Raw genomic sequence first — 12,364 nt, forward strand, 5'->3', positions numbered from 1 at the left:
TTTTAACTTTAATTCTTTGAACATTATGAACATTTATTAACACAAATAATATCTTATAAGTTATTATTTTACTTATTACAATGGAAAAGATTTCTTGCTCATCATTTTTATATCTTCAGCAAAATACAGCAAATATTTTATAACAACTGCATCATTACAGAAGAGTATTTTCACATATTTTTTTAAGCCGAAAGCTGTCATTCTAGCTCTCGGTCTTACTGCCTCTATCTGCCTTTTTCTTTTTCCCTTTTTTCCTTATCCTCTCTCCCTCTCTCTCCACTAATCCATCTTCCTCCACTAATCCATCTCTCTCCACTAATCCACCCTTCTCCACTAATCCATCTTCCTCCACTAATCCATCTCTCAACACTAATCCATCTCTCTCCACTAATCCCTCTCTCTCCACTAATCCATCTCTCTCCACTAATCCCTCTCTCTCCACTTATCCATCTCTCTCCACTAATACATCTCTCGTCCCTCTCGCTCTCTCAGCTTGTCTCCCTCTCTCTCATCCTTCCTCTCCCCCACTCCCTCCCTCTCTTTCCTCCTATCATTCCCACTATTAGCAGTTACTCTCATTCATTAGCTGAAATTGTTACTGACAGCCATAAAACGAGAATATGGTTCTGACTATACCCGTAAAAAATTCCATCTTCACTGCTAAGACAAACTTACAAACACTCGCTACACACACTTGTATCTATACAGTCAAGTGTGGGAAATATTCATATTAATGTGCGATAGACTTTATTTGAATTCTCAGCTTTTATTGTTCTTTACAATAATTATTTATCAATCTTCTCTTCATCGATATGTCGCATTAATTGTTAACACTTAGGACAACTTTTAAAATTTTCACAATTCTTGAATAGATAAGAATGTATTTATTACTTGCTTGCATTATATTTTATTAAAAATTTCGGTTATGAATCTTCAGGAAATATTAAATTTTAAAAACTAATTAAAAATATGAAAATATGCATACAGGTAACTAAAATATACGTGTTTAACAATTTTACTATATTTAGACAGGTTAAAACGTAGTTTTTTTAATACTTTCATCATTACAGCCTATACAGTCCACTGCTGGACATAGGCCTCCACAAGTTTACGCCAAAAATAACGTGAACTCGTGTGTTTTGCCCATAGTCACCACGCTGGGCAGGCGGGTTGGTGACCGCAGTACTGGCTTTGTCGCACCGAAGACGCTGCTGCCCGTCTTCGGCCTGTGTATTTCAAAGCCAGCAGTTGGATGGTTATCCCGCCATCGGTCGGCTTCATAAGTTCCAAGGTGGTTGTGGAACCTTGTTATCCCTTAGTCGCCTCTTACGACACCCACGGGAAGAGAGGGGGTGGCTAAATTCTTTAGTGCCGTAGCCACACAGCAGAATACTTTCATAACTACTACATATTACAAAGTATATCAACAAGGCAACTCAAATATTTGACTACGAAATTAAAAGAAATCCTTACAATCTCTAAACATGTCAGGTTAATAGAGATATGTACTCTTAAATGTTCCAAGATATCAAAATTACATTATAAAGTAATAACATGCATAGGCTATAAAACAACATACTACGGCTCATAGAAATATCAACGCCTTTAAAGAAGTATATATAAATCCACATTTCCTAATATCGAACGATATGAAGTTTCTAGAAACAAATGATGATGCTTCAATCGCTGACGGTGATGGTGAGCTGCTTCGTTTTATTCGTCTCGAACCGGTCCATGGTCTTGATGTCCAAGATCATCGAGATCGAGATCCCGAGGACGAACAGCATCAGGAATGACACCATGAGACCAGACCTGGAAGAGTTCTTTTTTTTTAAAATTACCATACATAAGCACATCCTAGTTCAATTGTAACCTTATCAAAATTATACAATCAAATGAGGCTTATGGACTCGTTAAATCGTTCGAGTAAGTATACTGTAGACTGTTACAGTATCTAATCTATTCAAATTCCTATATGAGCTATGCAGTAGCTTAATATTTATTTGTCTGTAATGCTTTCATTTTGTTTGTTCTGTGCAATAGTTATTGCCAGGATTGATTTACCACAAATTAAATGGCCACCTCTTCTAAAAGAAAGAGGCTTTAAGAGAAGGTTAATTTTCCTAAAATGGCGGACAAACGATGACATATTTTAAAATATCATTGATGCCAAGCCGTTAGAGAAATCGTACAAAATTTTGGACAAATCAAACGAAAATGTCGGATATTTAGATGGAATTTTTGTATGAAAATCTCTGACATCATCATTTCAAATTGTAATTTTAAGTGCGACAATTTTGCTGTCACATATTTGTGAAGCAACAATAACTTTGAAATATCTGGTGGACGCTTACCAAATGGGCACAGTTGTAAAGGTGATACAATCAAATGCATCAGCGAACTTCTCTGTACTGTCCATGAAAGGTTGCATCTGTAAAATAAAATTAAAATATTAACAACAATAACAAACCAACATTTATTATAAATTTAACTATTACATATTTTCGTCGGATTAGTGTCTAGGTTGTTATTCTTTAACGAAACAGGATCAAAATTCATGTTTTGCTTTATTATAAAAGGATAAAAATGACGTCAGTAAACGCAAACAACGAATTCTATTTCAAATAAGTAATCCTTTGAAGCGTTACCACCCCCAGTACAAAATACAAATTCTAATAGAAATAAGCATCAAAAACGTCCAAACGTTTATTTAAGCCAATCCAAATTAACTAAGCTATAGAACGATGCTGCCGTGCATAAATAAAATGCAAAAAAGTATAAATATCGATTTCTTAAAAAAATTAGTTCATATTTTGAATTTGTTTGATTCAAATAAATGGTTATACAATATTAAAATACACTGTAATCAAAAATATTTGATGAATTGTAATCATAAAATAAATGTAATGATGCCTTTGATCTCTAAACGGCAGTATAAAACTTATTTCACACTAATCAATTTCTATTACCAGAACATTAGGCAGCACGAGGCTAGCTTCCTCAGACTCGTACACAAGGGGCTGTGAGCATTGGTACGCCTTCCCCATCACAGCAGACGGTGCATCTGGAGGCGCTGGAGCTTGCAGGTTCAGACCTGTGTTCTCCAGACCTCGCTTCACCTCCACGCCCACTGCCGTCCACCAACCCGCTGATTGTTTGAATGAGAACTCCAGGGTTATCTGGAGCAGGAATGGTACAGATATGTATTTTAACTGGCTTAGTTTTTAAATCTGTAATCATGCTGGCAGATGGTTTACGTGCTTACATATATTTTCGACTTTGGTTTAAAATAATATTCAATTAATAATAGTAAAAAATATTATGGATGTTAAATTATTTGGACGTTTATTATTTCCTCTCCGAAAGCAAATTAATTAGTTACGTAAAGCGTGATGTGCGGCGGCGAAAATAATTACCAACCTGTTTATGTACTTAGGGATCATAGTAATGCCATACTCACACTGAATAATATATATAGTTGTAATCCGTCCACTGTAGACAAGAAATTGATGGTATTTCCTACTGATTATTTGATTATCACGTTTTAGATAATTAATTAATTTGCTTGTTTGACGCTGAATCAAAATTACTTAGATATATTAGTTTAAGAACTTAGTTAATAAGGTTAAATAAAGAAGGTTTATTATTTTTTGGTTTTCAGTTTTTTTTTTGGCAGTTTAATTTATTTGTTAAAAACTTTTTATATTGATCAACCAAAGCATGTGTCGAGTTTACTTCGTTTTATTTAAATTCCAATGTAGTTTTTCAATTGTAGTTTTTCATTTAGTTTATTTAAGTAGATTATAAAACTCTTCAACGATTGATGACATTTTAGGGCAATATTTTATAATCAATGTATCTGCATCCAATAGTATATTCTCTAATGCGAAGTATCGAGGAAAAACTAAACAATTACTATCAAACAAAGCGTTCGTTACCAAATAATGTTTGATGAATATTTAAGTAATAAGTTACTTGATTACCTTGTCCCTAGTATTGTCTCCATCAGCAAATCGAACTACCAGGATGGTATAAAGTCGAGTAGGTTTCACCGTCGGCTCCCCCACTGGCGTGTCCAGCACCGTCACTGAGCCATCTGGCCACCTCAGCTCTGGCCATCCCGTGGAGTACAACAGAGCTCCTTTACCTGGAGGACCTGTAAAAACCCATTAAATTCTATTAATTTTTCAAAAACAGATTCGAATATGAAAGAAAAATGCTTTCAAATTTCCCAAGAACGTGCATTTTCCGATGTGTCTAATTTTATAATTAAAAGTTTCATCAGAAACTCGGCTGGCATAGTTAAATTAAAACTTAATTAACCTTCATACATCACAATCTATTATCTCTACTACTGCTATACATGTACTAATATTTACTTTATAGATAGTGAGAGATTGCTCAATCATAAAAAGTTTAAACTAAAAAGTCGGTAGGTATATCACAAGAATACTATTAAGATACCATAATAATAATTAAATCTACATTCCGATCATCTGATATCCTTTATTCGTTTCATCTTAACTATAACATGTACTTGACATGTAACATGCTGTATGGCTACGGCATTAAAGAATATAGCTACCCCCTCCTTCCCGTGGGAAGGGATAATACAGTTCCACTACCACCTTGGAACTTATAAAGACGACCGATGGTGGGATAACCATCCAACTGCTGGCTTTGAAATACACAGGCCGACGACGGACAGCAGCGTCTTCAGTGTGACAAAGCCAGCCCTAAGGTCACCAACCCGCCTGCCCGGCGTGGTGACTATGGGCAACATCAATGTCATTTTTGACGCGAACTTGTGGAGTCCTATATCCAACAGTGGACTGCAATAGGCTGAAATGATGATGATGAATGATAACCTTCACCACGTTTCAATTTCATGTTGCTCGTTGGAGTCGATTCTTACCCAATTCGATCGGAAAATTCTTGGAAAATTATTTTTAAAAAGGCTAATTGCGAAATACTGAGACACACACACACAGACATACACGCAGGCACAGAAACACAGAGTGACTATTTAAGTTGCAATGCAAAATGTTGCACAAACCAGAAGCATTATAAAGAGCGTATTTCGGCAGTATCCTCCCAGGCTTCTCTTCCTCAACAACTGGAGCGGTAGTGGTGGTGACGTCATCAGCCTGGCGACGAACCCTCACCCAGTCACCATCGTAGTCTGACGGCTGGTTTTGGGATACTGAGTTACCTGCAAATATTCGTTGTAATCTATTTTTAACCGACTTCAAAAAAAGGGGGAGGTTACTCAATTCGACCGTATATATATTTTTTTTTTATGTATGTTCGGAGATAACTTCTTCGTTTATGAACCGATTTGGATAACTCTTTTTTTGTTGGAAAGGAGATATTCATAGTTTGGTACCATGATAAGGAAACCAGTATCTGATGATGGGATCTCAGAGAAATCGAGGGAAACTTTCAAAAATCGTAAGGGTGACTAGTAAATTTAATCATGTTTTCATTAAGTACTATAAAGCACTAAAGGTCTGGAGTCGATCTGATGATGGAGAAGAAAGATAGTCGAGGGAACTCTTCAACAATTTATAGCAATTACCTGCTTTTTGAACTTAATTCGTTTTTATTGATGAGAACTTTGCACCTGTATAAGTTATAAGTGCCATTACAGTCTGATGATGGAGACAAAAGTTAGTCGAGGGAACTCTTTAACGATTTATAGCAATTACCTGCTGTTTGAACTTAATTCGTTTCTATTGGTGAGAACTTTGCGTATATATGAGTTATAAGTGCCATTTCAGTCTGATGATGGAGACGAAAGATAGTCGAGGGTACTCTTCAACGACTTATAGCAATTACCTGCTGTTTGAACTTAATTTGTTTCTATTGATGAGAACTTTGCACCTATATGAGTTAGAAGTGCCATTAAAGTCTGATGATGGAGACGAAAGATAGTCGAGGGAACTCTTTAACGATTTATAGCAATTACCTGCTGTTTGAACTTAATTCGTTTCTATTGATGAGAACTTTGCACCTGTATGAGTTATAAGTGCCATTACAGTCTGATGATGGAGATAAAAGTTAGTCGAGGGAACTCTTTAACGATTTATATATAGCATTTACCTGCTGTTTGAACTTAATTCGTTTCTATTGGTGAGAACTTTGCGTATATATGAGTTATAAGTGCCATTTCAGTCTGATGATGGAGACGAAAGATAGTCGAGGGAACTTTTCAACGATTTATAGCAATTGCCTGCTGTGTGATCATGTGTGTCGCAGGAAAAGGTTTGATGATGGAGCCCATAAACACTCGAGGGAATTTCTCAACAATTTACAGCAGTTATCTTTTGCTGTTTGACGACCGCTTTGATATAATGGTGCATGTGCCGTTTCAGCGGCGCCTAAACACCGACGGTCGCGGGTTCTATTCCCGCTCGGCGTGGATATTAATGTTTACACAAATATTTATTTTCGGTCTAGTTGTTAATCCTTGTGGTTCTCCCAACCTAGCCTCGGAGAACACGCTAGGCTGTCAGTCCCGGTTGTTATTACGTACACCTGATAGCGAACTTTACTCATAGTATGTCGACGCGTTAGCGCAGCGGTCACAGTACCGGCTGTTGCGCTGGCGTTAGTGGGTTCAATCCCCGCGCACGACAGTCATTTGTATTGGCCATATAGATGTTTGTCATGATCTGGGTGTTTGTGCTTGTGTATTGTGTATGTTTCCGAATCCCCGACATAAGAGAAAAACCATCCTTGTTAGGTCTACCCATCACTAAAAATTGTAAAATAAAATAATTTTTAAGAAAAAAAAAACCGACTTCAAAAAGGAAACTAAAAAGTGAAAAATAAATTTACTTAGTACAAAGTAATTCGTATTTTGATTTAGTTAATCAGAAATGATTAAATAAATATTTTATAATTTTGAAGTTGGTGCCAAGTAAATACTACACCAACCTGGCTACAATAACAAATACAAACAACACACACACACAACAAACAAGTACAAATAATACTTGTCGGCATTAGCGCTGTCTTACGCAATTAGAAAGGAATTATTAAACAACAGATGCAACGATCGCGCCACCTAGCACATCGTTCGATAGTCACCTACCCTCATTTATTATATTACTCGAATTGTTCTGACATGTATACAACGAACGGTGTCACCTCGGCTAAGGCAGTCTTGGCTCTGGCTTGGCACGATACATTTGTTGTATCCTGCTAGTAGCTTAACCTAGACTCATTCGATAATTAATTTGTGCATACGAATTAATTGTTACATATTATGGCGGATAACTCGAGCAGTGAAGGTGAGCGTTGATGCGCATCTCAAAGGAGATCTCCTTAAACCAACACCTGGGTCGCAAGTCCTAGGCACTGCTCTGAGTTACTCCCTATGCCACACGATAGATTGGATCGGATCGCATTACAATTTTGTTATAATCATTTTAAGTACTACCTACATAGTATAGTAAAGAGTGTGAGTATAACCTACGCCCGCGCCCTGCAAATATAGAAAAGCAGCTTCCAATTCAGTCGAAAGACTACATACTATTAGATATGTCAAAACAATAACAGAATAATAACAGTATTCAACCTAATAGTCAATGAAACAAATTATGAAAGAAAACTGAATAAAACTTACGAGTAGATACTAGAGTAGTTATTGTTTTACTTGGCACCGACTTCAAAATTATAAAATATTTATTTAATCATTTCTGATTAACTAAATCAAAATACGAATTACTTTGTACTAAGTAAATTTATTTTTCACTTTTTAGTTTCCTTTTTGAAGTCGGTTTTTTTTTTCTTAAAAATTATTTTATAGCAAAACAAAATGCAAAATCTTCAGTCAACAATTATTGGTTTTAATATGCGCGAAGTCTTCTGATTCGATTTTTTTTTTTTTATATCAGACAATCTACTGAAAGAAATATAAAATAAAACTAAACAAACGCCTCGCATTCATTGCCCGCAGTAGGGTGAAATCCTACTTGCAAGAAAACCCACATAATTAACAAATACCCAATACGAGACAATAATCGTAATAAACCATCGGGCTACAAATATTATGAGAGGGCTTTACCACCTACCCGTTCCATAAATATATATATTATGTTATATATATTTTGTTTATGTAGTATATATGTATATATTTATTTGCATATATGTATGTGTATGTATTTTGTGTATATATGTATGTGTTTATGTATGTATATTTACTTCTTTTAATATCATATTGCTTGTTAACTTAGCCAATTATTTATCAACTGTTTGTACACTTCCCTACCGCTTCTCTTTTTCTACGCTATGTCCTATGCCCAAAGGTTATCTGGAAGAAATCGCTCTTAGCGGTAAGACCGCCTTTGTACATCTTTCTTTGCATGTATCACTTTTTTTGTAATGTTTCTTTGTGGTGTACAATAAAGAGTATTTATTAATATTATTATGTTGCTGATGTTCTCATTTTATTACTTTTGATCAATTATATAAAAATAACTAGCGGACCCGGCAGACGTTGTCCTGCCCGGAAAACAGCTACCAAATTTGATAGCTTACATACCGATAGAAGCGCCACCTACCGGGTCCATTTGAGATAACTACCCTATCTCCCAAGTTAGACCAAATTACAGATGCTTACAAAATTTGATAAAAATTGATTCAGTAGTTTCGGAGCTACATACAGATAGCAGCGCCACCTACCGGGTCCTATTGAGATAAAAACTACCATATCTTCCAAGTTAGACAAAATTACAGATGCTTACAAAACTTGATAAAAATTGGTTTTGTAGTTTCGGAGTTACAGACCGATAGCAGCGCCACCTACCGGGTCCGATTGAGATAAAAACTCCCCTTTCTCCCAAGTTGGACCAAATTATAGATGCGTACAAAATTTGATAAAAATTGATTCAGTAGTTTCGGAGCTACATACAGATAGCAGCGCTACCTACCGGGTCCAATTGAGATAAAAACTACCATATCTTCCAAGTCAGACAAAATTACAGATGCTTACAAAACTTGATAAAAATTGTTTTTGTAGTTTCGGAGCTACATAAAGATAGCAGCGCCACCTAGCGGGTCCAATTGAGATAAAAACTACCATATCTTCCAAGTCAGACAAAATTACAGATGCTTACAAAACTTGATAAAAATTGGTTTTGTAGTTTCGGAGCTACATACAGATAGCAGCGCCACCTACCAGGTCCGATTGAGATAAAAACTACCCTATCTCCCAAGTTGGACCAAATTATAGATGCGTACAAAATTTGATAAAAATTGGTTCAGTAGTTTCGGAGTTACATACCAATAGCAGCGCCACCTATCGGGTCCAATTGAGATAAAAACTACTCTATCTCCCAAGTTGGACCAAATTACATATGCTTAAAAAAATTGATAAAAATTTGTTCAGTTGTTTCGGAGTTACATACATTTAAAAATTTTATTGTTAACGCTCACCCGCGCAATCCTTATTGGGGATGAGTTATCCTAAAATTCGCTCATTGATCATTTCTACATCACATAAAGGAAATTCGTACCAAATTTGGAGTCGATAGTTTAAAAACGGGAATTTTCCATTGTTTACGCCCCCGCAAGAACATTATAAGTAATGTGAAATAGCTAGTTAATATCATTTTTACTGTATGTAAAATTAAATTAAAATGCGGTCTACAATTAAGATCAATTTAATCATTAATAACTTACGTAAAATGCGCCCTAATATATTACTTAACATGAACTTTATTGAATAGCAATAAAGTTCAAATTGACTCTATATTTTAGTTAGAAAACGTTTTTGTGGGAAAAGAAAAGGCATGTTTTTAGGGTTTTCCTGGAAATTATTCGAATTTTTCTCGCCGTAAAAACCATTCTTGGACTTCAATGAACATTTAAAAGAAAGAATTGGTAAAATTAGTCTAGGCGTTGTTGAGTTATGCGCTTACCAACACATTTTGTGATTCATTTTTATATATAAGAGAAGATATACATAGTTATTATATATTTAGTTCAAATTGACTTTTAAGTATTATCACAAATCTTTTGTATGGGAGTATAGAAAAGTGTTGTTTTTAGACTTTTTCAGGAAATTTAAATTATTTTTTTTTTTTAGAATTTTTCTCTCCGTAAGAACCATCCTCGTACTTCAAGGAACATTTAAAAAAAAGAATTAGCGAAATCGGTCCAACCGTTCTCGAGTTTTTCGCTTAGCAACACATTTAGCGATTCATTTTTATATATAAGATATAAGATAATATTATAATTTAAATTGAAGTCTGTTTTTTTTTTGTTTCAGAACACACACGACTATGTATATTTTTTTCTACACTTATTCTTGGGTATTTAAATGTATGTAGTTATCTTTATTGTATATTCTTACATATATATATATTATGGTATACTATTTACCTAAAACTCCTAAAACTCGACCGGTGCCATATATATCCTGTAGTCTAGCAAAAGTCTCCGTCATCTGAGCGTCACGTTCCGACCAAGGGCCTTGTAGTGTCAAAACCTGACGAGAAAAAAGAATATAAACTTAAAAAGTGTGTGTTTTACCTCTGACACGTGGTTTTAGAGGTCTAAGGATACAGATATAGCGGGAAGCGACTTTTTTTTACCGACTTCAAAAAGGAGAAGGTTACTCAATTCGAACGTACCTATCTATATATTTTTTATGTATATTCGGGGATAGCTTCGTCGTTTATGAAGCGATTTTGATATTTCTTTTTTTGTTGGAAAGGAAATATCCCAAAGTTAGTACCATGATAAGGAAACCTGGATCTGATGATGAGATCCCAGAGAAATCGAAGGGAACCCTCGAAAATCGTAGTGACGACTAGTGCGTTTGTTAATTTTCTCTACTTACGTTGTAATACTTGTCAATATAATTGAAGTCGGTTTTTTTTCGTTAGCTAGCAAACACAATTATATACTACGTGAGTAGAAATTAGAAGCAGCTATTAAAATTTTTATTGTAGGGTCTCTTCTTCGAAGAAGGTGAAGACGAGTCTAATTCATAAGTTGGCATATCACATACTTGTGTAATCATTTCTTCTAAAACATACAACGTAAATGTTTAATCTAAATTACTTTGTTACGACGGACGTCAAGACAGAAACAGGCTTAAAATTTGAAACTCAAAAACTTAGCGCTAAGTGTTCTTCCCTCCATACCCAACATCATATATTTATTTATACATACGTACTTACCTTAAATGTTCCGAAATTCATAAAAAAACTATTGATTGTATAAAATTTATTTAAATAAGACAAATAAACAAAGATACGCCTTAACGTACGGAACTGAATAAAACTTAATAAAATACTGAAAAATATCTACTTAGGTACCTGAGTCTCGTTGCTTATATAATCCGGATGAACATCCAAAAAGTCCTGTGGCAGAACCAGCGTAGTCTGACCCTCGAGCATCTTCCTCAATCTTGGAAAATTTCCACTGGACAAGGGCACAGAGTCCTGGTTATTGAACACCACTATCGCTGCCTGTTCGCCGTATATCTTCATCAAGTCATCCTGGTCTAAAGACTGGAGCGCTGGTCTTTTGTACTTTTCAAGTAACCTTGGTCCGAAGAATAGAAACGGACCCTCTAAATTTGCTTTGCAAATGGTACATAGTGATATACTAAATAATAGTTCTAAACGCATGTTCTCTGTAACAGAATTTAGGCGAATGGCTACCTATTTGGGAAGGTGTGTATTGATTTTTATTCGCGCATGCGCAGAGTTGTTCTAAACCGACGAAGAATTAGGAAGATTACAAGTTTGAAGTTATTGTTTTAAAGGGTGGCAGATCAAATGATCGTTCAGCTTTTGACAGTGTAGTCTGATTTTTTATATAATTATATTAAGGTACATAAACTCGGAGTTTTTCACCGATTCTTCTTAGCAGAATTTTACATTCCAAATCGGTGCTAGGTTGACTTTAACTATAATTTATGAAATAAAAGTATTATAATATTTGTAAAATATTCAACAGTGCAAATTTTCGAATACTAAAATTTTCAATTTGATTTCAAAAAATTTCATGTGTATTTGGAGACAAATATAATTCCATTGTCACATTTTTAATGCATTTTTAAGGCTTTGATCATTTTTATTGTAATCGTAAGCTGATACTTATTAGTAGTCCCATTTACATTTGATTGCGATCTGATCACTACTTTTTGAGTAATCTGTGATAGCGCGTAGTTACTTGACTATTTTTTCGTCGATCTACGTTGTATTACTCGTCGATGTAATTGAAGTCGGTTTTTTTTTCGTTTGCGAGCAAACACAATGTTTCTCTTTCGTTATTGACAGGACAGGGTTTAAAAAATCGCTATGATCATGAAAAATATATGCCGCTACTATTTTAACTGGGTCAG

General features: G+C 35.0%; 1 protein-coding gene across 1 annotated transcript in view; it reads right to left on the reverse strand.

Moving 5' to 3' along the window:
* Positions 1-1,679: 1,679 nt before the first annotated feature.
* The window catches only part of LOC123665140, a 36,184-nt gene continuing 25,499 nt past the window's right edge, over positions 1,680-12,364 (reverse strand). Inside the window, exons 18-24 of the mRNA XM_045599486.1 lie at positions 11,331-11,596; positions 10,390-10,495; positions 5,057-5,212; positions 3,984-4,156; positions 2,970-3,179; positions 2,355-2,431; positions 1,680-1,812 (exon numbers count right to left, since the gene is read on the reverse strand). Of these exons, the coding sequence (XP_045455442.1) occupies positions 1,680-1,812; positions 2,355-2,431; positions 2,970-3,179; positions 3,984-4,156; positions 5,057-5,212; positions 10,390-10,495; positions 11,331-11,596 (1,121 nt within the window). The remainder of the gene's footprint in view (positions 1,813-2,354; positions 2,432-2,969; positions 3,180-3,983; positions 4,157-5,056; positions 5,213-10,389; positions 10,496-11,330; positions 11,597-12,364) is intronic.

Source organism: Melitaea cinxia, chromosome 23 (assembly GCF_905220565.1).
Source record: "Melitaea cinxia chromosome 23, ilMelCinx1.1, whole genome shotgun sequence".
NCBI lineage: Eukaryota > Metazoa > Arthropoda > Insecta > Lepidoptera > Nymphalidae > Melitaea > Melitaea cinxia.